We start from the raw sequence: 27,773 nt of genomic DNA, 5'->3' as shown, positions 1-27,773 counted from the left end.
TATTTTGGAAGCAATATATTACACTATGAGCCAGATACCCTCATCCCAGCAACTTGGGAAGCTAAGGCAGGAGGTTCACAAGTCTGATTCTGCCTCAGCCCTTAATGAGATCTTGTCTCCGAATAAAACAAAAATACAAAAGGGCAGGGATATGGCTCAGTGATAGAGAACCCCTGAGTTCAAACCCTAGTACAACCAAGATATATCTATCTATATTTTAAAATTTATATGTATATAATTTATTTATTTTAAAAATGTGTTTGTATGCTGTACTCTGTTTTTATTTTTTATAGTGAGAATTTTAATATTTATTTATTTATTTTTAGTTTTTTGGCGGACACAACATCTCTGTTTGTATGTGGTGCTGAGGATCGAACCCGGGCCGCACGCATGCCAGGCGAGCGCGCTACCGCTTGAGCCACATCCCTAGCCCGCTATACTCTATTTTTAGTTCTACAAATGAAACACTTTTTGGGGTGGGGTGAATCAGGGATTGAACTCAGGGATACTTGAGCACTGAGCCACATCCTCAGCCCTATTTTGTATTTTATTTAGAGACAGGGTCTCATTGAGTTGCTTAGCACCTCATCGTTGCTGAGGCTGGCTTTGAACTCATGATTCTCCTACCTCAGCCTCCCGAGCCACTGGGATTACAGGCCTGCACCACCACACCTGGTTGCCAGGTTACTTTTTACATTTCCGTTTTTTTTTTTTTTTTTTAATCTCTTCTTTGATTTCTTTTCTTGGATTCCATAGTCTTGTGGGTTTTTTTTGAAAGTATGGAAGTTTTTGTTGGAAATTGTTTTGTTTGCCTGAGCAGTTCTTCAAGAGTACTTTTCACCTTTATTTGTGTGTGTGTGTGTGTTTTTTTTTTTTTTTTTAATTCTTTCTGTAGGATCTGTGCATAGGTCTCAGTTGGATCCTTTTTGCTAATTATTTATTTTGAATGGGTTAGTTCTGTCAGGGCTTCTACTTACAACATGAGTTGATTCTCACTGTATGTATGTATCTTGACACTGTTATAAAGTATCTTTGGAACATGGTGTTACCTTATATCCTCACCAGCTGAGTTAGAGGGTTAGCTATTGTTATAGTTTACAATCTGTTTAAACTATCTTATTCAAAGGAGACAAATAGGAACTTTATTTTGTATATTGTACTTTCTACTGGTGATGAATTCTTCATCATTTAGGTATATCATTTAGGTACATCATTTAGGACTGTCCATAGGTCCATATGTAGCTAAACTATATGTCTCCTTTTGTCACAGGCAAGCAAGTTATTCTTGCCAAAAAACTGGACCTCTGCAAAGTTCTGTGTTGCTCACGTTTTTGGTTTGGTGGTCAGTGTCATTACCTCCCTCTGCTTAGCCTACTTTGGGCCATGGCTGCACATCTGATTTTCTGGGCTCAAAGAAAATATTTATGAAAATTTAGTTTTAGTTCATTCTTCGATGTGGAAATGGTCTTTTAATGTAATAGGATGTTCCTTAATTGTTTCCTAATCTAACCCCCTTCTCCATTTCAAGTGAAAGATTGATAACCAGACTCCAGAGAACTGTTATTTATTCTCAAATGAATTTGTACCTTCACTAGTATTCACAGAAATGGATGTTAGCTCTAGGCATCATCCTTCAGTTTGGTCCAAGTTTTATAGTGTCTGGCTGCTATCCTTTTCACTTTTTGTTTGTTTTGCTTTATGAAACACAGGTCTTGCTCTGTTGCCCAGGCCAGCCCTGAACTCCAGGGCTGAAGCGATCCTCCTGTCTCAACCTCCCAAGTAGCTGGAACTATAGGTATGTATCTCTGTGCCTGGAGTGGCAGCTATTCTTGGTAGTCTGTTATAGAAAGTTGTTACCCTTCCCTAGATGCATAATCATTATTTTCTTGCTATTTGGGCATGAGGTTGGTGGGGCATGTATATTTCATTTTATTGGCTTTCAAGGTGAGGGGTTAATTAATTGTGCATTCACTGCAGTGTTCTTACAGAAAAATGTATGAGCTTTAAATTAAATAATGTATATAAAGCTCTTATATATGGTACATAGTAAGCATCTGATAAATGGTAGACTGTTTATTGTTTGCTTCACCAGAATGAAAGTTCCATGAGGGCAGGGACCTTGTCTGTCTTGTCATATAACCAGTGCCTGCCATAGAAGATGCTTAGTAATTATTGTTGAATGAATGAATGATCAGGGAGCTTGGGTTTCTAGTTGTGGGATAAGGGAATAAAGGGCAGGAAAAGAGAAAAATCTGAGACTATACAAACAGTTTTTGCCTTTTGCTCATTGGTGTGTCTCTGTATGTAGGTGCAGCCATTTTGGGGGGTGCTGATGGATACCTATGGGGTCGGCTGTGTTGCCTTGGGGGAGGCCGGCCCCGTGGGAAGCATGACTGTGGTAGACTCTCCTGGACGAGAAGTGCTAAACCAGCTTGATGTCAAGGCCTCAGAAGCTACCAGTGTGGAGGCTTCCATAGAGATGTCATTACCTCCCTCTTTGCCTGGATTTGAGGATTCTCCTGATGAGAGGAGTCTTCCTCCAGAGCCAGAGAGCCTCTCCAGACTGGAACAGCAAGGTGTGTACCTTTTCCTTTCATCTTTTCATCTCCCTATACTTAGCTTAAGATGAAAGAAAGCAGCTTGAGCTCATAGGATTTTACAAATCTGAGTGCAGTATAATCTATTCCAAAGAGTTTTGAGTTCTGGTCTCATCTCACAAACCCATATTCTTCTCTACAGATCTTTCTTCAGAGATGTCAAAGGTCTCAAAGCCTAGGGCCTCAAAGCATGCCCGGAAGAGTAGGACACGAAAAGGCCCCAAAAGGCCCCAACAGCGTAAACTTCCATCAGCCCCTCTGGTTCCCGGTATCTTAGATCAATCCAACCCTCTATCTGCCCCCATGCCTAAGAAAAGAAGTCAGAAGTCCAAAGGAGACCTGCTACTGCTGAAGTTGTCAAAAGGCCTAGATCAGCCAGAGTCTCCACCTTCAAAGAGGCCCCCTGAGGACTTTGAGACCCCTTCTGGGGAACGACCCCGCCGAAGGGCTGCCCAAGTGTAAGGATTGTGGGGAACAGCTTGGTGGAGGGGGGTAGTGATTGAAGGGATAGGAATGGGACAGATGTTGGAGAGATGGGAAGACTATGAGTAGGTATCAGGTAAGCAGGGGTGGTACCTAAACTCGGGGATATAGGAATATGGACAATCCTTTTTTTTTTTTTTAATTTATTTTTTAGCTGTAGTTGGACACAATACCTTTATTTTATTTATTTATGCTGAGGATCGAACCCAGGGCCTCGCACGTGCTAGGCGAGCGCTCTACCACTGAGCCACAACCCCAGCCCACGGGCAATCCTTTAGCTCTCAGCACAGCAGCTTTTTTTGCTGATTTCTTTTTTTTTTTTCTTTTAATTCAAGAGGCTTCTTTCTGTACCTTGTACTCCATCACAGTTTTTTTTCCACAGACTTCACCCAGTTCTTCATTGCTGTTTACCACCCAGCTTATTTCATTATTTATGTGCCCTTCCTTTCTTTCCCCTTGCCCTAAATATTCTTTGACTGTAGTAGATGAAAAGTGCGCTGGATTTGGGCTTGGAAGATCTGAGTTAAGATTCTACATTTGTTATCTGACTTTTTTCTGCCAAGTCACTTAATTTTCCTGAGTTACTGTTTCTTCGTCTGTCAACATGGAAAGGGAAATTAATAGCAGCCTCATAGTGTTACTGGGAGGATCCAGTGAGATAAGAATCAACCAGGTCTGGATTTCTGGGTTCCCAGTTAAGTGTTTACAAGAATGGCTTTGACTCTGCCCTATCCCACAGGGCACTTCTGTATCTTCAGGAACTGGCTGAAGAACTCTCTTCAGCCCTGCCTGCTTCAGTCTCCTGTCCTAAGAGCCCCAAAGTGGGCAGCCCTATCAAACCGAAGAAGAGCCAGCAGCAGGCAATCTGTCAAGGTGGAGAGGAGAATACTGCTGCACAGGATGAAGACTTTGTGCTCCAGGTTGAGGCTGAAGAGGGGGAAGAAAGTGAGGCTCCAAGTGAGAGTTCATCTGACCCTGAGCCTGTGGCACCCCGAAGCAACCCACGAGGATCCACTTCAGGGGTAACCTGAATGGACAAGAAAGTGAATGGGAGAATAGGATTTTTAAGGGGTTAGCCAGATACCTAAAAGGATAGTAATTATGTTGGACAAGATAGGTAAGAAAAGGGACTATTAGGAAGTCCTTTGAGCTATTAGTAAGATTATAGGACAAGGGGTATAGTAAGCAAGATTGTTTATTTTTAACTGAATATTGTCTGCTAGGAAGCATAGACATGAATGAGAGCCCTGTCTCACAAGGTTTGCAGTACAGTGCGACAGTGCGTGCTATACCAGGAGTGAACAAAATGATTTAGGCATATAGTGGGAGGGTGATGAACTGTTTAGGTTTCATAGAAGAATGATAATGAGGTGGGTCTTGAAGGGTGAATACAAACTTGTCAGAAATAATGGTTTTCCCATAAATATATTGCAGCTGAAGGATAGGGCCTGGATAAAATTTTAAGGGAGATCAAACTAGAGAGGATAATAGGATTAAAATTGGTAGGAGCCAACAATAATGCTGAGTTTTGTTTGTTTTTTAATTGTGGTAAAATATACATAAGAAAAAAACTTAACATTTTAACCACTGAAAAATGTACAATTCAGTGGCCTCAAGAGTATTCAGTTGTGTATGTGGAAAGACAAGAACTTTGTTAACTGATTACTGATTTTTCTTTTGCTGCAGGCTAATATGGCTTACCCCAATATCATATAGATCTAGAACTTATAGAAAACTTGGGTCTGAGCCAATTTTATGTTTACTGAGATGTAAACTTTATAATTAGATATAAAGGTGAATCTAAGCCCTGGAACATGAGATAAGTTTCCAAGAGTATGTATATAGAGAATACCCTCAATGACCAGTTCCATCAGAGGAGGAAGAGCCTAAAAAGAATATATTAGAGAGGTGGAGGGAATAGGGGGTGACTGTCCCATGGAGCAAAGGTTTTAAGAAGTATATGGGAGTCCTCTGAATCCAAATGCCTTGGAGATGATAAGGAAGATGAACAGATAATAGACAGCACAACATGCAGTTCTAATAGAGGAGTAGGAGCAGAAGTGGAGAAGTCCCTTTAATGGTTGAAACACAAATCTTTTAAGATGCTGATAGGGCAGTGGTTGTGGGGTATTTAATGCCAGGAAAGCAAAAATTAGGAAAGAAAGTTGCCTTCTGGGACTTTTTCTAGCTTAGAAAATTCTCTCCCTTTAATTTTTCTCCCATTTCATCCTCAGAAGCAGAAGCCACACTGCCGGGGAGTGGCTCCCAATGGCTTACCCAATTACATCATGGCCCCTGTTTGGAAGTGCCTCCATCTCACCAAGGACCTGTGAGACTTGGGGACAGAGGCTGTGGGGGGAGGGGTGACAGAGGAATGCAAAGATGATCTAAAAAGATAGAAGCATTCATGGGCAGAGCATGGTGATGATATTCATTACCAAAAAGCACTACTACAAAGGCAAGAGCTCTAGAGCTCTTCAATTAAAATGAAATGAGGGGCCAGGAGTGTAATTCAGTGGTAGAATACTTGGTTAGCATACATGAAGCCCCAGCACCACAAAAAAATAAATAAACAAAATGAATTGGAAAGTTACAATTCTTAGTTGCACTGGACACATTTCAAGGGCCCAGTAGCCACTTGCCCGTAGCAGCTAGCATATTGGACAGTACAGACAACAGATCATTTCTGATCCTAAGAAAGTTGTGTTAGAGTTGCTGCTAGAGAATCTCTCTCTTCCTCCACTGATACTTCTCTCTCTCACCAGCCGAGAACAGAAACATTCATTCTGGGAGTTTGCTGAATGGATTCCTCTAGCCTGGAAGTGGCACTTGTTATCTGAACTGTAAGTTGAAGTGACATTTCTGAAGCCTAGGAGGAGTGACAAGGACTGGAGACAGAAGAGTGAGGATTCTAGGTTTATGGTGGGAATCCTGGGATGGGTGAAACTCATCCAAATTCAGGCTCTTTCCTTTGTCTTGCCCCAGTGAGGCAGCTCCCTACTTGCCCCAGGAGGAGAAGTCTCCGCTATTTTCTGTACAACGTGAAGGGCTTCCTGAGGATGGCACACTGTACCGAATAAACAGGTGATGATTGCAGCTCAACCTTTTTTCTGATTCTTGGGAAACAGGGAAGATAAATTTTTGAAAGGGATGACACATTAGCCCTTCCCTTTCCCTGAAGTTGGTCTACTTGGTCCTAAGAATAGAGGTTCTAGCTGGAGCTGATCAATCTTGTCTAATTTCTAGTGCTCAGTGCTGCCAGCCAGACTGAGAGAAGCTAAGGAGACTTAGAGTCAAGCCAGCTTACAAGGTCACAAGTATTCAGTCCTTGACAGAACATTGCAGTAAACCAGAATCAATAGCCTCTCATCTTTGAAGATGAGCTAGATCTATAAAGAGTTTGGGAAAGAAAGGAGGGAGGTACAAGTGGTAGCTAAGTACTGTGCTTACCTTCTTGATTTTCAGGTCCTTGCTTAAGCCAGGTCATACTCCAGGTAGAGCTCCCATTCTATTGTCATTACCTTTTGTTAACTTTTTTCTCCATTCTCTCTTTGACTTTTCTCTAGATTTAGCTCAATCACAGCACATCCAGAGCGCTGGGATGTGTCCTTCTTCACAGGGGGACCACTTTGGGCTCTAGACTGGTGCCCAGTGCCAGAGGGGTCAGCAGCTTCGCAATATGTTGCCCTTTTCTCAAGCCCTGATATGAATGAGACACACCCACTGAGTCAGCTTCATTCAGGCCCTGGGTTGCTGCAGCTCTGGGGCCTTGGGACTTTGCAGCAAGAAAGCTGGTGAGGTGGGGCTGGGACACTGCCATGGGTGGGTATGTGAGGGAGAGAGAAGGATGGAGGGAGGGCTTGAATTGGGCTCAAACAGCTCTGGCAGCCTTAGGCCCCTCCTTCCTACCTACTGTCTCCACGTGCTTTCTCTCTCCAGTCCTGGCAACAGGGCCCACTTTGTCTATGGGATTGCTTGTGATCACGGTTGTATCTGGGACCTCAAATTCTGCCCCAGTGGAGCATGGGAACTTCCAGGCACCCTTCGAAAGGTACTTCCCAGTTGACTATGAGTTGGCCATGGGACTTGTAGCTAGGAAATAGGGACTCTGGGAGTTCTCAGCATTGGAGGAAAGAAGGTTGGAGTGTGGTAGACAGTGTTTTTCCAGCAACTCTGTGTCGTATCCCAGGGACCAGAACCTCAAAAGTTTTCTGAGAGGCTCCTGAAGGCAGCAAGCCTCAGCACAGATCTGGTCTTGCCCTCTAGGCTCCTCTCCTGCCTCGGTTGGGTCTCTTGGCTCTTGCCTGCTCAGATGGGAAGGTGCTGCTATTCAGTCTGCCGCATCCTGAGGCCCTGCTGGCTCAGCAACCACCAGGTAAGTAATTCAGCAAGGAGAATGGGGCTGCAGTAGCAATGGCCAGAGCTTCATAGGGCATACCCACTTCCCCTGAAACTCCTCTGGGTTCAGTCTCTAGCACAAAGTCTTACTTACTCATGTCCAAACCCCCACTGTGACTTCTCATTTGTTCTTGAGCTTGCTTTTCCTTTTTCAGGCTCGTAACTGCAGTCTTTTAGCACATTAGCTCCTCTCTTACCCTCTAAGCTATTCTTCTTTATCCTTAGGCTATTCCCCCTTTTGCTTCATCCCCTAATTGGCTGTGTAAAGAGCTGCTAAAAGCTGAGGCTGACAGATGGGGCTCATCTCCCCTCTGACTTCATCCCTCCTGCCCTCACCACTACCACCCACTTCCCACACGTACACATGCACAGCCTGGTTTTGACTGTGAGGAGAGGGAAAGAATTAGAGTTAAAGCTGAGAAAGCAGAGGAATAGGTCAAGGAAAGATAGCTTCTATTTGTATTTCAATAGTACTGAGTATTTAAAGAAGAAGGCACCTAGGTTTGAGCCCTGAGAAGGTCCCATATTTGTTGGTCTGGTAGAGAAGTGGGTTGAGGAGGAAATATAAAGTGAGTAAATGAAGATAGTCATTGTAGACAATTCCTTTAGGAAATTTGACTATGAAGGGGAACAAAAAATTGAGAGTGCTGGCTGGGGTGATTAAAGGGTAAAAGAAAGTTTTGTCTATTTATTTATAGAAGAGGCTATAGGGCATTTACATGGGAATGTGGGAATGACCCAGTAGGTGGAGAGCAAGTGGATAATGCAGAAGAAAGGAAGAATAATCAAATGAGCAAAGTTCTGGAAATGGTGAGAGAGGATGAGACCAGAGTGGAAGGATTATGGTTTTGATAGGAGGAAGGGTACTGTCAACTGTAAAGAAAGAAAGAAAGAAAGAAGATGGGGGCAGATGGAGGTAGGGTCAGAAAGTTGATGGTGGGAAAAGAAATTTCTGAATAAATGATGTGGGAAGGTCATTGTCCAAAGCATGGATGGGGTCCTGATCTCAGAGCAAGGCTTGAGTAGAAGCTCAGACTTGTGGATCCAAAGCATCAGCTACTGCTCTTCTTCCCTCACAGATGCGATGAAGCCCGCCATCTATAAGGTGAGTGAGGAACCTGCTACCTTAGCTGAAACTCCATCTTCTTAAAGCCTTATCTTATTAATTCCACAGTGTGTCCCCTATTTCTGAAAAGTACCCCTTCCTGTTAAATTAAACACTAATTTGAGCCCTTGTTATAAACAGTAGGTACCCCTAACCCTAATCCCATTCTCTTCTGTCCCTTCAGGTACAATGTGTGGCAACCCTTCAGGTGGGATCTATGCAAGCTTCAGATCCCTCTGAGTGTGGTCAGTGCCTTAGCCTGGCCTGGATGCCCACCAGGCCCCACCACCACCTGGCTGCTGGATATTATAATGGTAAAAAAAATATATATATATAGAGAGAGAGAGAGAGCGCACACGCGCGTGCTATTGCTCTTTAAATTTGTCATATATGCTTGCTTTTTGGTTCAGAACTGGGCATTTTATGTATAATTATAAATATTCAAGAAATGTAAAAAAAGAGAGAGATACATTTTTGAATAGAATTTTTCTAATCAGAAAAAAATAAGAGTAGATGAACATAATTTCATACAGTTCTTTATGCATATACAAAGATTAAAAGAAAGACGATTTTATAAAAAATGAGCTCATACTATATAAGCTACTTTAAATTTGAAGGTATTAAATTCAACTACAGTTTATTTTAAAAAAGACACTGAAATTGAGCTGAAAGATTAGCTAACTCCTAATAAATCTTTCTTCACCACAGGAGACATTAGTTCCTCAAAGTTATTTTTAAGATTAAAAATAAAAAACAAAAAAATACTGGGCACAGTGGCACATAGCTGTAATCCCAGCAACTTGGAGGTCTGAGGTAGGAAGATGGAGAGTTCAAAGCCAGCCTCAGCAGTTTAGCAAGTCTCAAAGTAAAATGTAAAATGGGCTGAGGATGTGGCTCAGTGGTTAAGCACCCTGGGGTCAATCCCCAGTATCAAAAAAATAAAAATAAAAAAGAAGAAAAAAGATGATGAATAACATTAAGTTGGAATTATTAGCTGTTTCTAAATAACAATTTCCTATTCAGACATCCTCAGTATACTTTCTTCTAGGAAGATAAGAAAATTAGCACTGAACTTCCTTTACTATCCCTCTTTCCATCTTCTGTTTTTCTTCTGTGAAAGTATTCTTAAGTTGTTAATGAACTTGCTTCATGCTATTCTGTATCTTAATTCCTAAGTGATTTAATGATTGTCTCCCTGTCATTACTGAATTATTTTTATTACTTACCTATAAATCACTGTCAATTTTTTCTTGAGAAAGATTCATGGGTGCTACATTCCCTGAGTTTACATATAAAATGGGTTTTAATTACCAATATTTTTCCCAGTTTTTATTTTCACGATTTTTATTTCTTTGTCTTTTATTTTTATCAGAGTTATACTTTTGAGTACCTTTTCCTTTGCCAGCATTGTCAAGGGTCAGCTTATTTGGGGTCTGCCAAATTAGTTTCTGTTTGTCTATTTGTTTTCTTTTCCTCCACATTTTGTTGCTTTTGTCTCCTTGTCTATTCTTTTTTTTTTTTTTTTTTAATTGGTTTTTTTTTTTTTTTTTTTTTGAGAGAGAGACAGAGAGAGAATTTTAATATTTATTTTTTTTTAGTTTTTTGGCAGATACAACATCTTTGTTTGTATGTGGTGCTGAGGATCGAACCCAGGCTGCACGCATGCCAGGAGAGCGCGCTACCGCTTGAGCCACATCCCCAGCCCTCTATTCTTGTTTTAGACCAGAGTTGGCAGATAATTTTCATATATACATATATGTATATATATGTATATATATAAATGTGTATATATATATATACATATATGTGTATATATACATATATATGTTTTTTATATATATATATACTTATATATATCTCCTGGGGATTGAACCCAGGGCACTCTGCCACTGAGCTACAGTCCCAGCTCTTTATCTTTTATTTTGAGATAGGCTCTTGGTTGCTAAGTTACTAAGGCTGGCCTTGAACTTGCTGTCCTCCTGCCTCAGCCTCCCAAGTTGCTGGGATTACAGGCATGCACCACCATGCCTGGCTGGCAGATATTTTCTGTAAAGACTCAGGTAGTAATAATTTTAGGCTTTGTAAACAGGCTGACCATTGTTAGAAACTCAACTCTGCAAATTATAACATGGAATCAGCCATAGACATTGGGTATATTAATGGGTGTGACTGTTCTAGTAAAACTGTTAGGGAAGGGGCTAGGATTGTGACTCAGTGGTAGAGCGCTCACTTACCACATATAAGGCCCTGGGTTCAATCCTCAGTACCACATAAAAATAAATAAATAAATAAAGATATTGTGTGCAACTACTACAACTAAAAACTAAAAATATTTAAAAAAAAAGAAAAAAATAACTGTTAGGGAAAATAGGCAGGCAGCCGGCTGTATTTGACCCTTGAGCTCTAATATACCAACCCTTTCCTAGAGTATTTATGCTTCTTTTAAAGAAAATCTCTTGGGGCTGGGATTGTGGCTCAGCAGTAGAGTGCTTGCCTAGCACGTGGGAGGCCCTGGGTTCGATCCTCAGCACCACATAAAAAATAAATAAATAAAATAAAGATATTGTGTAGTTACAACCAAAAAAAAAAAACTCTTTACTTTGATTTAATAGGCAGTAGAGTTATTACGAACATTCAGCCTATCTCTCAACTGCAGATTCCAGGCTATGCTATTACTTTTTGTTGATGAAAATTGCAACAAAAATGTCAGACTGAGTCTTAAAACCATAGAGGGGTGTATTGAATAGCTTATTATGATCCTTACATTCTTCCATTGCAGTTTGCATCTGAGGTTAGAGGACCAGGGTCCTAGGACCCCAGAGAAAGAAATTAGAACAAAGTAGTGAGAAAGTGCCTTTAATGCCTACCCATTCTATTCCTACTTCAGGCATGGTGGTTTTCTGGAACCTTCCCACTAACTCGCCCCTTCAGCGGATACGGCTCTCTGATGGCTCCTTAAAGCTCTACCCCTTCCAGTGTTTCCTAGCCCATGACCAAGCTGTACGTACACTTCAGTGGTGCAAAGCTAACAGGTATAGAATAGAAGATCTGTGGAGGGGGAAGATGAAAACTGTGGCAGGCTAACTCTTCCAGGTTTGTTTAGCTTTGATTTTCTCCCATCTTTACAGTCATTTCCTAGTCTCCGCGGGAAGTGATCGGAAAATCAAATTCTGGGACCTTCGACGACCTTATGAACCAATAAATTCTATCAAGCGCTTCTTGAGTACAGAGCTAGCCTGGCTGGTCCCCTACAATGGTGTCACTGTGGCTCAGGACAACTGCTATGCCTCGTACGGCAAGATGGAGATAGGAAGAACTCTGGGGCCAGACCCTAAGGGTTGGGCTGCATGGCATGCAAGATTGTTGTGGGGAGAGATACGTTGAGCTGGTTTGCTGAGGCAGTTTGATTTTGGGAAGGAATTGAGAAGATATTAATCTAATCTTAAAAAAGGAAGGTTTTATTTTATTTCTCTTTCTCATACAGTTATGGACTTTGTGGAATTCATTATATTGATGCTGGTTATCTTGGCTTCAAGGCCTACTTCACAGCTCCTCGAAAAGGCACTGTTTGGGTGAGCCTGTCTTCTGCAGTCTTCATTACACAGAAGGATAGTCATTATTATTATTCCTTAGTGGTAGTCAGGAAGTGACAGTGGTTTTGGGGAGAAGGAGAATTCAGATATATGGCAACTGTATCATCAGGGACATGGGTTATGGTAAACTCAGTTTTGTTTCTGCATTCTCTCTGTCCTCTGACTGTAGACTTATTATCAGTTCATAGAAATGAGTAAGTTAATGAAATTTGTCTCTTCTTATTAGAGTCTTTCAGGATCTGACTGGCTTGGGACAATAGCTGCAGGAGATATATCTGGGGAACTCATTGCAGCTATATTGCCTGATATGGCATCGAACCCAATAAATGTCAAGCGACCTGCAGAGCGAAGATTTGTACGTATATGAACATCTAACAGCAACACCGTCTGTTGGATCTTAACCACTTGCCCTCCCAATTCCTTGTAGAATACAAATTAGTACTTAGTCTCCAAGCCCTGACATTGTCCCTGAAAGTCTTGGCACAGAATTATGTTCAATCTTTTTTTTTTTTTTTAATATTTATTATTTAATTATAGCTGCACACAATATCTTTATTTTGTTTATTTATTTTTATGTGGTGCTGAGGATTGAACCCAGGGCCTCGCACGTGCTAGGCGAGCGCTCTACCGCTGAGCCACAACCCAGCCCTAATCTTTTTTATTCTATTTCAGCTGAGCATTTATTTATTTATTTATTTATTTTTGAGCATATATTTAAACATACTACTTTTTTCCATTATTAAGACTTTCCTGCCTCAAACCAATTTCCTCTACTTTTGTTCTATCTTCAGATTTTGGGGGGTTTTGTTTTTTTGGTACAGGGAATTGAGCCCAGGCCCTCACACATGCTAAATAAGCACTCTACCACTGAACTACTTCACAGCCCTTTTTTAAATTTTTAGATTTTGAGACAGGGTCTCTTCAGGTTGATCAGGCTAGCCTCAAATTTGGTAGTCCTCCTGCCTCAGCCTCCTGAGTAGCTGGGATTATGGGCATGTGCCACTGCTGCCAGCTCTGTCTTCAGCATTATACAACTTAATCTTATGGTCTCCTTTTTAGCCTATATATAAAGCTGATCTGATGCCATATCAGGACAGTCCTGAAGGTCAAGACCACTCTTCTGCTTTATCTGGGGTCCCCAATCCTCCCACAGCTCGAACTTATGCTGAAACTGTCAACCATCACTACTTGCTCTTTCAAGACACAGATTTGGTAAGTCAAGTCCAGGAAAATAGGGTGTAGTATTAGAAAAGGTAGAAAACTTTAGTCCTTGTATAATAGGAAATCCTAAGGAGTTCCATCACAAACATGCAAAATTAAGGAGCTGCTTGCTTTCTCTCTCCTGTCCCACTTCCATCCCCAGGGTTCCTTCCACAATTTGCTCCATAGAGAACCGATGCTGCGCATGCAGGAAGGAGAAGGGCATTCTCAGCTGTGCCTGGACAGGTTGCAGCTAGAGGCTATTCATAAGGTAAGAACCTTGTCTCATCTTCCCCACCCTTCACTCATTCTTCCCCAACTTTGGGTCTGTGATCAATGAAATGGGAAATAAAAAGGCAATATAGATGGTTAATGAGGAGAAGTAGCTTTGGCAACCTCCTCTGGAATATAGTAGACATACCTCATTCATTGGCTTCTTATTCCTACCTCTCTCACCCCATTATAGTCCTGCCTTCTCAGATTGTGACTTTTTTTTTTTTTGCTTACAGAGCTAAGAGTTGCCCTAAAACATCACCTGTGAGCCTCTCTCTTGTTTTCTATTCTTATAGGTACGTTTCAGCCCAAACCTGGACTCCTATGGATGGCTGGTATCTGGGGGGCAGTCAGGGCTGGTTCGGATCCATTTTGTCCGTGGACTCACCTCCCCACTGGGCCACCGTATGCAGCTTGAAAGCCGAGCACACTTCAGTGCTATGTTCCAATCATCCTCCCCAACTAAAGGGCCCAGCTTCCCTCCAGCCAGTCATCGCCTTCTGTCCAATCCTTAGTCTTAGTCCACACAGGACCCTTGGAATGAAATCTGCCAAGAACAAATGGCCTCCATGCGCAGAGCCATAGGAACTGGGGCCTTCCTGGACAGTGATGGCACTAGGACTGGACCTTTAGTACTGCTTCCCCAGGACTCCTTAGATCCCTCTCCTTCTACTGACTTCTATGGTCACAGTCCCCTGCGGGCAGGGGGGCTCTCCCCCCACAAAGGCTTTTAAGCCTAAAACTATGGCTCACAAGTAACACTCAGGCCTAACATAGGCTTGGGAGTCCAATTGCTCATATTGAGCATATTGTGAAGTGGGTAAAGCTAAGTAAAGGTACTGGGTGTTTTTGAGACCACTTGTGAGTGGGTGTTTGGAGAATCACAAAGACTTATCTGCATGAAGGCTTCTGTCTGTCTTCGAGGATCCAATGTTACTGCCTTCCCAAACTTCCTCTTTAGAGTAACCAACACATAAGCCCAAGAGGAGTGACAGTAATTTATTGGACTGAAGCTGCTCATAGTACTTCTTTAACTGGAGAACACCACAAACACCCTACCAGTAGAACAGTGGCTTAGCTCTTACTTGCTCCTGCTTATGAAATATTCCTGATCATTGGTCACTTGACCCTACTTGAACACTCCTAGACAGTCGTGTTTTAAAAATCTTCCTTTATATCAAGTCAGAGTATACCTCTTATTAATTTTACTTATGGGTATTAGGAAATCTAGACATTCTTCCCTGTGATTGCCCTTTTAAGTATTTAACAATAGCTATCATGTGTTTCCCAAGTATTTTTCCTCTAGATTAAATATCTTCAGTTATTTCAACCATTCTTTTACACGTCATGATTCTTGATCCTTCATGATATGGTCACATTGTTGACTTATTAAAAACGTTTATTTAAACTTTACGTATAGGAAGTGTTTAGAACATAATAAGTACAGTAATGTATTATCTTGATATTGAGTCCTCTTGTGGGATACTGTAGACTTGTAGTGACTATGATATTGCCTCCTAAGCACAAATTGATCCCTGCAAGGTAGAATAGGAAAACCATAGACTTAAGATGCATAGGAATAATGGCTGTGGTTTGGAGGGAAGTAGTTAGATGACCTAAAGGAATGGGGAGGGGGAAGCCTGTTGGAAGGAGTAGAGCTTAGTGTCTTCCTGAAACAAAGACCTCTGATGCTCCAAACTGGTCATATATCTGGGAACAAATTTCTTCCTGTTTAATTTAGTCAATTTATCATATATCAGAAAACCTTTAAGAAGGCAATCAAGTGAGTAATTCAGTCCCTGTCCTATACAAAAGAAAAACAGAAAACCCAGGTTCCTTAGCAGCCAAGGAATCATAACTCACATCAGTGCAGAGGCACCAAGTGTGCACCATCCTATTGTAACCCAACTCAAGTTGTACCCGTTTTGCTTTTTGAGCTGACAGGAAAGTGCCTTGCACTAAGAGAAGCTTTGCTCTACAGAGCAACCTCTTGATGCTATTCAGCAGCCCCTTTTCTATTTCCAGTAATAGAAAATGTGGGACGTGGTGATACATACAGTTAGGTTGTAGGTTGGTGCCAGCCATAGTTGCTCCTGCTGTTGAGTGTCAGCCCTAATCTCAACCTCCAAAAGAAAATAAGAATGATGCTTTCAGGTCTTGATCTTTTTCTTTCCCATAAACACTGTCTCTAGGCCACTTAATTTCTAACCTATCCTTTCAATATATATAGTTTATACTCCATTCCTGCACCTTTTTATCTTCGTGTTTTTGTTCACATTATTGCCTTCTCTAGTACTGTCATTTCTGTCTCCAACTTAATCTATTCATCCTTCAAGATCCTGGCTCAGGGGTGTAGCTCTGGGGGTGGAGCAAGAGTTAAGCAATGTGCAAGGCCCTGGGTTCAATCCCCAGTACTGCTTGGAAAAAAAAAAAAGTTGAAATTTCACCCTGACTAAGGAGTTTCCGTTTAAAAAAACAAAAAACATTCTTCCCATGTGTTTCCAAGAAAGGAGGAAAAAAGATAAATGTTAAGCACTCATATTTTGGGTACTTGGCATATTTCTGTCCTGTAAGGTAGGTATTGCTGTTTTGTTGTTGTTTTTGTTTTTAATGGCTTTATTATGTGGGTCAAATCCAGTGCTTCACACATGCTAGCTAAGTGCTCTACTACAGCTACAACCCCAGTCTGGTATTGCTGTTTTACTTAAAAATTAGTTTCTGAGGTTAAGCAATCTGAACAAGTCAGGTAACTACAAAGTACTTGTGCTGAGATTTTGACTCAGACAGTCTGACTTGAGAATATAACTTCCCAAACTACCATATTTAGTCTCCTATTAAATTTGCTAGTGTAAGCTCACTCTACCATGGTGTTTTGTATATAGAAAGCTTTTGGTTAAATGTTTGTAACATTGAGTTTTCTTGCATCCTTACTCTGTTTCTCCGGTGTTTGAGAGAGGATTCCCCTGCTTTAATCATAGGAATTGAGTAAACCGGGCCTGGAGGTAGGCAGGTAGAGAGTTTGCAAGTCTGCCTCCTGAAATGTGAGCTACCTGGAGATAAGCAAAGGCACAGCCTGCTGAATTCCCTGCCAGGCATATTGTAGAAATTCCCACCACCCTAGGAAGAATTCTACACTACTTTCACAAAATCTTAGAATGTTAGAGCTGGAAGGGGATTAAAAGATCACCTTCCCTATTGGTTTCCAAATAGTCATGAATCCCTTTGTTAAAAATAACTTTCTAGAAGTATATATTTTGAAGAACAAAACATTTTAGGTAGAAGAATCTAGTGATAATCTTCCTCCCATCCCCCACCCCACAAACATCCCCTAGAACTGAGGATCCCAGTTTGATTCAAACAGTGTAACCCCATCATTCTTACAGATGATGAAACTGAAGTGCAAGTCTAGTAAGGATCAAGGCGTGTTAGTACCTAAACTAATTCCAGAAGTTCTGTAATTCCCATGCTTTCCATGGAAGTCATCCTTACGCAGCATTTCCAAAAGGGACTTTGTGATCAAAACACTCAACTAGTTATGAAGACAAATCTGAACAGTTCTAGTTCTCCCCACTCAGGAGCTAGGCTAATGAAGAACCTAGAGACAAAAAATAACGAACGTTCGCACTGAACTATACTTGTTTCCAAAATACCACTCCTGAGATTTAAGAAGGACGTCAGGACCTTGGCCAGCTCTGCGAAAGCCCTGTGGGCGGTAAAGCAGGGTCCCTCAAGACCCCATAGAAGCCTGGGCTTGAGAGACGAGGCAGAGGTCGAACCTCGTGGGCAGAATGGCTGGCGAACCCCATGCTAACGCTCGGCGCTGTCCCCCGGAGGGGGTTGCTCACAGAGTGGGTGACCCAGCAGAGATGCTCTCCATGGGATTCCGTGGCCCGGTGGCATTCCAGTCCTGCGCCTGCTGCAAGGGCTCACAGGACGCTGAGCGGAAGGGGCGGTGCTTGCGGCGGAAGTTGCCGTCTCAGGTGACGCGGGAGGCCCTGCGGCGCGCAGAGCTAGGGTTCAGGTGAGTGGCTGGTGATCTACAGTCGCTGGTTCCCAGCGCCGCGCACCTGCAGTGCCCCATAGGGCACGTGACCATTCCAGGCCCAGGCAACGACGGGTCCTGTTTCCAGTTGGAATTGCACTCGGGAGGAATGCGGGCTAATTCAATTAAGTCTGAATCTGGAGGCTGTCGGGTCTCCTTTTCAGAGGACCCTGGCTCAAAGTGAAAGCTGGAAAAAGCCTGCTCTGAGTGTTTCGGCCGGGGCTGGAGACACCCACCCAGCCCTGTTTCAGAACTAGGGCTGGCTGCCACTAGGTGTCCATAGCTGCACAGTCTGCCTCTTCTCCACTTGTCTAAGGCGACACTGTCAGGAATCATCCCTTCTGAAGCCTCTGCCCCTTCCCGATGTATCAGAAGTGGAAAGAGGGAGTGGGTGCGAGGGAAATGTCAGGTGTCTTTCTCATCGTGGGTAGGGCAGTGGGAATGACCCTTTCCTCTTGACTTGACAGAAGGCATGGCACTCTGGCGGGCGTACCAAAGGGCCCTGGCTGCTCACCCGTGGAAAGTCCAGGTCCTGACGGCTGGTGAGTGTCTGGGAACCAAAGTGGGAACAGAGCAGGCTGATTAGGGAGAAGGGTGCGTTCCAAGGTACTGTCCTTATTTCCTGCTTCTGTTTAGCCTCCCGGAAGTGTTGACTCTCATCTCAATCTGTTCTGTCAGTACGAGTCCCCAAAGCTATTCTAACGGGTTGTGCATAATTGGCTTAACTGTAAAGTAGGATACGAAAGTTCTCAAAAAGCTGAGCAGTTGATCTCAAGGATAAAAACATTGCTACAGGAAAACCCGCTTGGAAAACTAAAACACTCCTTTAACATTTAAAAAAAATTTTTTTAATATTTATTTTTTGGTTGTAACTGGACACAATATTTTTATTTTATTTATTTTTATGTGGTGCTGAGGATCGAACCCAAGGCCTCCCACGTGCTAAGCAAGCTCTCTACAGCTGAGCCACAATCCCAGCCCCTCCTTTAACATTTTATAGAATGCAAAGCACTTTCATATGCATCGTACCACAGGGGCTCCATAAAGCTCAGAGTTAGAATTACTTGACTCCAGATTAGATTACATACCCAGTAAGTGCTGATATCAAGACTCCCGTTTATTTTTCTTAGCATTTTTATTGTGAAATATGTGCCAGAATAAATATATACATTTGAAGTTTACATTATACTAAAACTGATCACTCCTGTATCAGTACTCAGCTTTGGCATCTTCTGTGGCACTCTCCCTAATTCAGGTATTCCATGAGAACTCTGAGTTTTGTTTATATCATTCTTTTGCTTTTCTTACTGTTTATTACCTATGTGTATATCCCCAAATACCGTTCTAACCAAGGATTTTTTACTCTAATCCAGTGATTGGATAGCAACTTCATGAAGGTAACCCAAGGATATCCCTACATTTGTTACTATCTTCTTTCTGCAGATTAGCTAACGCAAGGAGATAACACAGAGATAAGCTTTAGAAGGGAAAATATCAGGCAGTGCAAAGAGTGATCAGGGTAAGATGAGGCCTTGCCTATGTGAGGACTGTGGGATTCTGAGAAGAAAGAGTTTTAGAAGGGATAGGGCACTACTGAAAGTTAAGATGGAACTGGTATCCTATTACTCAAATAAAAATTTGCAACTTCTCTGTGTGACTGACCAAGAGAAGGATGGACTCTTTTGCCCCTCCTTGGGCCTCTCTTCAGCCTCCTCTGCCCAAAGACCTCTTGTCCTGTCCTCAGAGTGTCCATCAGCCTGCATGACTCATGCTGGACTGTGTGGCTGTGATGGGAACTGACACGCTGGGCCCTTTGCCCAGCCTCAAATTCCCTCAGGTCCCATAACTGCCAGATAGAAGATTCCCCCTTGTGGTCATCAAGAATAGAGAGGAAGGAATGATAGCCTTTGTGTTTCCATACCCAGTGAATTTGCAGCTGACAAGGACAGGAGCTAAAGCTGAAAAGGGTCCCAAATGCAAAAATGTGGTGGTATTAGAGTTCTTTGGCTTCACAACCTCAATCTTCCTGAATCTATGCTGACAACTCATTCCTGAAACAATCTGAAGCTTCCTAGCACTTTTCTTAAATTTCCCCAAACTTACAGTCTATCCCTGCTGCTAGGTATATTGGGACCAAATTATAAATGAAGATGGGAAGTAGGTTTAGCTCACTGAGCCATATTTGGACCCCAGCACAATTAGTTCCTAAGGTCCCATGGACTAGCTCATCACACTGGAAAACAGATTTCAGAATTGGAGTTAAAAAGACCAAGATATGAAAATCAGAACCATAGTACTTTATAACTGCTTTAATTAGCACAAGCCAATAAACTTCACTGGGCCTCAGTTTCCTCATTTAGAACTTGAGTTGATCTATTTAAAGTTAGCCCTTAACACAGAGTTGGTTTTTTTTTTTCTTTTTTTTAAGGGATTTAGGACTTCACAGGGTCAGTGTAAGGATTATCAATGTGGAATTCTTTTAAAAATCCACAACAGACTTCAAGGCTCAAGGGGTTTGATCCTTTCTATGAGTCAACCCAAGCACAACAAGCCATTCTTTTTATAGTGGGTTGAGTTTGTCCCAGTTGCCATAAATCTGTTCATGAATAGTATGTTAGCCTTGGTTTTCCAAAAAGCAGAGCAGAAAACTTATGTGCAGGTACTTTGTTAGGGAGTAGAAAGTAATCCCACAGAGGAAAAGAGGGAGAACCAGAATAAGGATATATTGTTAAATTGTCCACTATTCTGTTCACTGTGGCTCAATCTCTTGGAACTAAGAACCTCTTTGAAATGCTTCTTAGGACTGTCTGGATGAATAGTCATTTTTGGAGAAAAGAAGAGAACTTTATTCCCTAGCTCCAATCTCACATTGGCCAAAGTGTCACCTTAGGAAGTGTTAGCTCCCCTTCCACTACCAGGTTACACAAGCATAGTCACTGAAGACATTAACAGTGAGTCCCCAGGTATGGCATGGGCCTGAAGCAAGGGTCTGTTAGGTTGAACTACAGTGATGGCTGGACCAAGAGATAGGTGAGCCAAGATCTGAAATAGTTCAACGGAAGTGTCTAATACACCAGTTTTGGCCAAGCCAGAGTCAGGAATAGGGCAGCCTAGGGAAAGGTTGGCTGCATGTTCTGTAGAGTCTGAGTCAGCCTTATCCCTTCCTTTCTTGAGGGCCCTTCCAGTCTCCAGTGGGCCCGGGGCCCAGTTCTGTTCATCTTAGGCCACCCTAGTACTACTATGAGAGCAACTGAGCTCCTGTAGACCCTGGTTTCCCTGAAGTCTGACTTAAGCCAGGATGTGAGAGCTCAACAGGCCTTAAAGACCATTCCTACCCACAATATTACAGAAGAGGAAATTAAGGCAAGAGTATGGAGTGACATGTGCTGAGGTCTTATATGGTCACTGTAGGGCTGTCATTAGAACCTAGAGTACTACCTACTGCACTGCCCTGCACTTGAGACTATGGGGTCCTTAGGATGCTGAGTGCTGTCCCAGCTGGTCTGAGCTTAGACATCTGGCAAGCATCAGAACCATCCACTTTGTCTTGTTTTCCAGCAGAAGGGTGGGCTAAGGCCAGGTGTGAGGAGAGCCCTCAGACCCATCCCAGATGATGTACTCTGTCCTACCCAGGGTCAAGTCCCTACCCCAGCCAGGGAGGTAGTTAAGGAAGCTTTTGAGTAGGCAGTACTGCTGGCCCCCTGCCAGTAGTGTCTATCTGCCAACCCAGCCTCCTGTGCTCAAGGGCACACTTTCTCTCACTCCAAGAAGCTACTTCCTGTCCCTCTGTCTTCTCATCTTCCATTAGTGCTTTATTTTCTTGTACATAAGATTCAACACAAAAGCCAGTGGAGGAACAAAATATACCTTGGAAGAAGGTGTGGAAGTTGGGACTTTTTTACTAATGGGCAGGGGATGGCCCCAAGTAGATCTATGCCCAGAGATAGGCTCTCCTACCTCCTTCCCCTGGTTCTAGCAGGGAGTGACGGCATGAGAACTGGCACTTACCCAAGGGCATGATGTCACACCTGCACCAGCATCTGTTAGCTGGGCTCTGTGCCCAGCTCTGGCATTTGGGCATCACGGCCCAGCAGCCCCTTGCCCTGCCCCATCAGGGCTCTGGGCATTATGTGCCTGCAGCCCTCTAGTCCCAAATCCCAAGACCAAGGAGTAGGGAGCCAGATCATAGAAGCTCAAAACTAGCAAAATCTGTCTCGGGTCTCCCAGAGCCTGGGGTTTTGGGGTCTGTTGGGGCTTTGGGTTGAGAAGGATGAAATGAGGAATCTGAATATCTGACTCCTTCCTGCTCAAAGGGTCACTTGAGCCATAAATGTAGGTCTTTCTCTTTGTTTGGACCAAAGCCTTAGACCATGCTGGAGTTGCTGTAGGTAGGTCCAGGTCCCTGATCATCTGTGGGCAGAATGAATTTCTGGGTGCTGTTCTATTTGAAAGACCTGGAAGGGGCTGTACAGCCATAGTGCCTACTCATTTCTGTTGTTGCCATGTCGCTTGGTAGTCCCTCGGACTTGATGTGCACAGTTTGGGGCCTAGAATCCATATTTCTCTATGGCTGTGGGCTCCCATGATTATGGGCTCAGGAACTTGGACTTTCATTCCAACTCTGCCTTTAGCTTGTCAGATGACTGTCAGCAAGTCATGAAGAGTGGAAATATATACCTCTCTTTAACAATTTTTTTCCCCAGGAGCATTGCTGCCTGCCCTCCCCACAAGGTGACAAGGAACAAAGGTGCTGAATACTGGAGAGTAAGAACAGGAAATGCATTCGTTTAGGAAGCATTTCTTTTTTTTTTTTAATATTTATTTTTTAGTTTTTGGCGGACACAACATCTTTGTTTGTATGTGGTGTTGAGGATCGAACCCGGGCCGCACGCATGCCAGGTGAGCGCGCTACCACTTGAGCCACATCCCCAGCCCCAGGAAGCATTTCTTATATGTAAACTCTTTGGGACCTTGCTTGGACAGGAACCACTGCAGAGGAGCAGCCACAGGAGCCCATGGCTGCCCATTGACCTCCAAGCCTGTCTCAGCTTCTACTTGGAATGCTGGCCTCCTTGCTCTCCTGGCCTGGCTTTGTCCCAATTCTATTCCTTACTGAGTCACACACCTTAGTTGGATGTGTGACCGTCTACCTCCAGACCTTTTGTGAGATTTATGTGAGCATTCATTGTTATCTGTAACCATCTGGCCAAAGTCCACTGTCAGACTGTTAGTGCCTTCATTGAAGAAGTGCCTTTGGTCTTCCCAGGGTCACTTCTCCCTTTATGCATGGCTGCAGAAACTCCCTGTCCTTCCTGGGAGCACAGCCAGTGCCCCCACATTGGGGGAAGGCATAGTGAATTAAATGCTCACTACTTGAGAGCAGGGAGCAAGCCCTCACTTCCCTGTGGTTTTTACACCTTGATTCCAACACGTGGATCTTCATGCCCTTTCCCAGAGCAGTCCTGTTGTTTGGGATCATGCTTTTGACGTTTTTCCTTTATTTATTTCTGTACAATTGCCAGGGATTCTGTTAAGTATGGTGAGGAATAAGAAAACAAAAGTGTCTAGGATTTTGTGCTTGCCCTTGAGGAGGTTATGTCTACCAGTATTCTGGGAAGAATGACTGAAAGTTTCAGGGGTGCCTTGATCTGAAATAGTTTGTACCTTGGGGACCAGAGGTATTCAGTGGTCAGCAGCCCAGATCATCTAGGGATGCCTGTCCCCAGCCCTAGCCCCCAGCTTTCCCCTGTTGCCTCTGACCAGGCTGCTAGGGCAGGGCTGTGCAGAGGGTGGTAGAGAAGAGCAGAGCCTTGAGCACACAGCCAGCTTGGACGTCAGAGCCAGTTCCAGGCCAAGGAACAGGGTTGCAGGATGTGTTTGCCCAGTGCTAATTGAGGGCATAGAGACAGTGGTGGCTTTGTGGCTGGAGGGGACTTTCATTACTCAGTGAGAGAGATGGGCAAGCTGGAGATCAGATGGTCAATCCCAAGCGGCCCCTATAAGTGTGTGTTTGCTAGAAACTATCACGCCATCATAACTGATGGGGGCTCTGTAAACAATGATGATTCTGTCTTGGTTTTTGAGTGTGGATGTCTCATTGGGGCTGCATGGATCGGAGTGTCTGTATAATTAAGGGGGAAGCAGAAGCAGAGGCCTGGGGAGAAATGGCTCTAATACCCATTGCCAACTCAGTCTGAGGGTACAAATGGGGAAGTCTGGGTTTGACAGTGCTAAGGTGGCCAGGACTCTTTCTTGTTGGGAACTCCTTCAGTTCAATCATTTTCCCACCCAGGACCATTTGAGCACTAATGTCTTAGAAAAGAGTTATCCTTGCTGTGTTCTGCAAATAGAGATCCCAAGACCAAGGTGAAGGCTGTGGGCTAAGTCTTGCATTGGGCAGAGGGAGAAAGAAACAGGGTTCTTTATTATTCTATACATGATCTATTTGTAGTACAGTGTCCTAGAAAGAACATATAAGCCTCCTCATTCTGGCTTGCCTCTTCAGTTACAGGTTATTTGAGATGGTAGACCTTTGATTCTTTACCTCTAAAATAATGGATTTGGGATCAGATGGGTTTTATTAGGTGACCGTGAGGTGGGTGGCTTTTATTTTATATTCCCATGTTGCATTTTGCTAATACTTACTTTAAAATAAAAAATATAGATGAAAATAACTTTACACAATAAAGTAATGTTATTTTAACTCAGTTTAAACTTAGCAAATGATAAGTATTAAATAAAATAAGGAGTTTGGATTAAATGATCTTTTAGGCTGGATGTGGTAGTGCGTTCCTGTAATTCCAGTGACTCAGGAAGCTGAGGCAGGAGGATCATAGGTTCAAAGCCAGCCTCAGCAACTTAATGAGTCTGTAAGCAACCCAGTGAGATCCTGTCTCAAAATAAAAATAAAAAGGACTAGGGATACCGAGCTGAGGTTGTGGCTCAGCGGTAGAGTGCTTGCCTCGCACATGCGAGGCACTGGGTTTGATCCTCACCACCACATAAAAATAAATGAACAAAATAAAGGTATTGTGTCCATCTACAACTAAAAAATATTTTTTAAAAAAAGGACTAGGGATGTGGCTCAGCGGTTAAGTGCCTTTGAGTTCAATCCCTGGTACCAAAAGAGAAAGAAAGGAAAAGAAATGATCTAGTAGGCCCTTTAATTCTGTCTATGATTTTCAGTCCTAGGACCTTAAATTCTCTTTCTTCTATCTGCTGTTTCCTGACTTGACCTCCCTTTACCTCTCAGTGCAGAGTTCTTGGGTTCTGGCCTACTCAGGATATACATGAGGTGTCACCATCCTTGAAGAATAGGCGGTTTTGTGGTAGCAGGTGGGGCTAGTCATTTGCCCAGAATGAAGTCCTGGGGCTCAGAGTGCCAGAGCCTCATTCTGTCAGCAGACTTAAATTTTTGGAGCTATCCTGACAACATCTGTGTACCCTGCACAGGGTCCCTGATGGGCCTAGGTGACATTATCTCACAGCAGCTGGTGGAGAGGCGGGGTCTGCAGGAACACCAGACAGGCCGAACCCTAACCATGGTGTCCCTGGGCTGTGGCTTTGTGGTAAGTTCTGCCCACAGTAAGGCTGCACTGAACTCACTAGAGGTCTAGTTCTTTGCCATCCTGTAGTTTCCCTTGGCCTGTCACACCTAGGTCACCCTGCAGCCCTCGTAGTGTCTCAGTGTATGCTTTCCCTGAGATTTGGTTTCTGATACTTGGGGGAAGAACTTCGTGGTATAAAAATCAAGTGCCCCCTCACTGCATCCTGTGGCCCCATCTGGGGTTGACTTCCAGGCCCCTGTACTAGGAGGCTGGTACAAGGTGTTGGACCGGCTCATCCCTGGCACCACCAAGGTGGATGCACTAAAGAAGATGTTGTTGGATCAGGTGAGTGAAGGAAAAGGGTGTTGGGAAGGCTGAGCTGGGTTAAGACATGGGGTACTCACAGAGCTTTAATTTCTCTTCCCTAGGGGGGGTTTGCCCCGTGTTTTTTAGGCTGCTTCCTCCCATTGATGGGGACACTCAATGGACTGTCAGCCCAGGATAATTGGGCCAAATTACGGAGGGTAAGTGAGTCTGTGGCTAGTAGGCTGGCAACCCCAGGAAAACGTGGAGGCAGGGAGAGCCAGGAAGGGAGGGGAGTGTGGGGCTAGAGGTGTGCTCTTGGGACAGAAGTTTGTGTATGATATTCATGTTGGGGGGGTGGCAGCCACTTAGAGGTGCAAGTGTGAATTTGTTCCTTCTTTGTCTCCTCAGGATTATCCTGATGCCCTCCTCACCAACTACTATGTAAGAACTGACCCCTTCTGTCTGTTTTCCTGCTCCCTTAAGTCCAGAAATGCCCTGGGATTGGGGTTCGCCTGGCATAGGAATCCCTCCCTTGGGATTACTCATTCCCCCTGCAGGCCCCATGCTCAGAGAAACACTAACTTCTAGTCTTTTCTTGTGTGCAGCAGTCAGGGCAGGGCCAGGTGAGGCAGTGAGTCTGGAAGTCCCGTTGGGGAGGAAGCCATTCAACCTTTGCCTTCTCTTTTTGTAGCTCTGGCCTGCTGTGCAGTTAGCCAACTTCTACCTAGTCCCCCTGCATTACAGGTATGACAGACCCCCACCCCACCCTTCAGGGAAGATCCATGTTACCAACAATTGGAAAAAAAATGATTCTCATTTCAACCTTCACCTCCTTTAGATCTCCACCAGTATACTTTGCTCTGGTCATAACTCTTCAGACTTCCAAGCATTTTATTCATAACCTTTGGCCCTTTACAGAAACTGTTCCAGAGTGTCCCCCACTGACCTTCTATCATCTCGCTATGGAGGATCCTGCTTCTACAACTCTTGTCTCCATCCCACCTGAGCTCTCCACCTTTGATGGCATATCTGCAGAGACAGTGCCTCACTGGGGTGCTGCATCCTAGGTTAGACAGAAAGGTAGACCTAAAGGCTTTGTCAGGTTAGTTTACTGCAAAGCATTATTTTGCTTTAATAATAAAGGTCATTGCTGAGAGACAATAAAAAATAGTGTGGAACTCAAAATGAGTTGTTAAAAATGCTTGCAGGTGAGGTATCTTGGAAACAGAAAAACTCTGAAACTCTTCCGAGAAGACATGGTCAAATTTTTCATGGATAGCATAGCTAAAGGAATACCTACTTACAAACCAATTCCTAAACATAAGTGTCCTTTGCAGCAGTCTTTGAAACTAGAGCAAAGTCAAGTTAAAATAAAGAAGGTCCTAGTGACTGGGAAGGCTGAGGCAGGAGGGTTGCAAGCTTGAGGCCAGCCTGGGCAACTTAATAAGACCCTGTCTCAAAATAAAAATATTTAAAAGGCTTGTGATGTAGCTTACTAGTAGAGCATTTGGCTAGTGTGCACAGGGTTTGATCCCTGGCACTACAAAAAGCAAACAAGAAAAGGTTCTATTTTATACACAGGTAGCAAATTTTTTGGAAGGTGGACTCTCCTCAGTTGGTACAAGATGGACAGATAAATGTATTTAGAAGGGGCCTGGACAGGTTATGAATAACAGACTTGTGCCTGACAAGAACTGCTGGGTTCTTAACTGTTGAGACCTTCATCTGGAATTCAGGGCCCTGGGAGAGAATGAGAATCTGAGCTAGTTCTGGTCTGAGCCACGTAGTCCCTCCATAGGGGCTGGAGGAAGAAGACTCAAATCTGGAAATTCTCAGAATGCTGCCTCCTTTTCCTTTGCACTCTCCCTGTCCTATTCCATTGCTCCCCCTTCCATGCTTCCTAGTCTCCCTCCTCACAATGCATTCCTGTTCCTAGGTTGGCTGTTGTCCAGTGTGTTGCTGTCATTTGGAACTCCTACCTGTCGTGGAAAGCACATCAGTTCTAGCCTGCCTTGCTTCATCATTGCCACCTGCAATGATTCACCATGATCCCGGGATTGTCAGACAGTCTCCTCAAAATGGGCATATCAATGTCCATGGGGGTGGAAGTGCTGGTCAGAACTTGATGAGATGAGCACTCTGAAATGGGACATTTCATTTTAAACTGTAAACTGCTTCTGAAAATCACTAGCCCTTTATAATACATTCATGCAAGGCTTATCAACAGTA

The 27,773-nt window shown here is 43.5% G+C and overlaps 2 protein-coding genes, 1 long non-coding RNA gene and 1 other non-coding gene across 7 annotated transcripts in view; 2 read left to right on the top strand and 2 right to left on the bottom strand.

Annotated features, from left to right (window-relative positions):
- The window catches only part of Gtf3c2 (general transcription factor IIIC subunit 2), a 22,981-nt gene extending 8,002 nt beyond the window's left edge, over nucleotides 1–14,979 (top strand). The window contains exons 2-20 of the mRNA XM_046441483.2: nucleotides 1,710–1,795; nucleotides 2,309–2,576; nucleotides 2,740–3,055; nucleotides 3,820–4,102; nucleotides 5,315–5,409; nucleotides 5,846–5,923; nucleotides 6,066–6,164; nucleotides 6,647–6,874; nucleotides 7,020–7,131; nucleotides 7,347–7,455; nucleotides 8,558–8,583; nucleotides 8,768–8,897; nucleotides 11,471–11,615; nucleotides 11,712–11,873; nucleotides 12,068–12,155; nucleotides 12,403–12,531; nucleotides 13,236–13,388; nucleotides 13,540–13,647; nucleotides 13,946–14,979. Coding sequence (XP_046297439.1) covers nucleotides 2,333–2,576; nucleotides 2,740–3,055; nucleotides 3,820–4,102; nucleotides 5,315–5,409; nucleotides 5,846–5,923; nucleotides 6,066–6,164; nucleotides 6,647–6,874; nucleotides 7,020–7,131; nucleotides 7,347–7,455; nucleotides 8,558–8,583; nucleotides 8,768–8,897; nucleotides 11,471–11,615; nucleotides 11,712–11,873; nucleotides 12,068–12,155; nucleotides 12,403–12,531; nucleotides 13,236–13,388; nucleotides 13,540–13,647; nucleotides 13,946–14,164 — 2,724 coding nt within the window. The 5' untranslated portion in view covers nucleotides 1,710–1,795; nucleotides 2,309–2,332 and the 3' untranslated portion in view covers nucleotides 14,165–14,979. The remainder of the gene's footprint in view (nucleotides 1–1,709; nucleotides 1,796–2,308; nucleotides 2,577–2,739; nucleotides 3,056–3,819; nucleotides 4,103–5,314; nucleotides 5,410–5,845; nucleotides 5,924–6,065; nucleotides 6,165–6,646; nucleotides 6,875–7,019; nucleotides 7,132–7,346; nucleotides 7,456–8,557; nucleotides 8,584–8,767; nucleotides 8,898–11,470; nucleotides 11,616–11,711; nucleotides 11,874–12,067; nucleotides 12,156–12,402; nucleotides 12,532–13,235; nucleotides 13,389–13,539; nucleotides 13,648–13,945) is intronic.
- On the bottom strand, nucleotides 3,266–3,334 carry Trnaa-agc (transfer RNA alanine (anticodon AGC)). Its single transcript has one exon. It is a non-coding gene; the product is annotated as a tRNA-Ala (tRNA).
- On the bottom strand, nucleotides 14,975–17,582 carry LOC124090714 (uncharacterized). The gene is made up of 3 exons (XR_006851204.2): nucleotides 17,495–17,582; nucleotides 15,707–15,772; nucleotides 14,975–15,184 (listed from the first exon to the last, which is right to left on the bottom strand). It is a non-coding gene; the product is annotated as an uncharacterized LOC124090714 (long non-coding RNA).
- Mpv17 (mitochondrial inner membrane protein MPV17) lies at nucleotides 17,530–27,773 on the top strand. 4 transcript variants are annotated; one of them, XM_046441484.2, is made up of 8 exons: nucleotides 17,530–17,670; nucleotides 18,159–18,233; nucleotides 25,144–25,259; nucleotides 25,491–25,583; nucleotides 25,667–25,762; nucleotides 25,953–25,985; nucleotides 26,236–26,288; nucleotides 26,463–27,023. In XM_046441484.2, exons 2-8 carry the CDS (start codon nucleotides 18,164–18,166, stop codon nucleotides 26,548–26,550), a joined length of 549 nt encoding a protein of 182 aa, XP_046297440.1. In that variant the 5' UTR covers nucleotides 17,530–17,670; nucleotides 18,159–18,163; the 3' UTR covers nucleotides 26,551–27,023. The 4 variants fall into 4 exon arrangements, with proteins under 4 accessions (XP_046297440.1, XP_046297444.1, XP_046297443.1 ...); XM_046441488.2 differs by lacking the exon at nucleotides 26,463–27,023 and adding an exon at nucleotides 27,481–27,773 and having other exon boundaries at nucleotides 17,546–17,670; XM_046441487.2 differs by having other exon boundaries at nucleotides 17,597–17,670; nucleotides 18,162–18,233.

Source organism: Marmota monax, unplaced genomic scaffold, assembly GCF_021218885.2.
Source record: "Marmota monax isolate L192 unplaced genomic scaffold, Marmota_monax_Labrador192_F-V1.1 WCK01_AAM20220418_F8-fsc00010, whole genome shotgun sequence".
Taxonomy (NCBI): domain Eukaryota; kingdom Metazoa; phylum Chordata; class Mammalia; order Rodentia; family Sciuridae; genus Marmota; species Marmota monax.
Note: the sequence above shows the minus strand (reverse complement) of the source record. Positions and strands in the feature narration are given on the sequence as shown.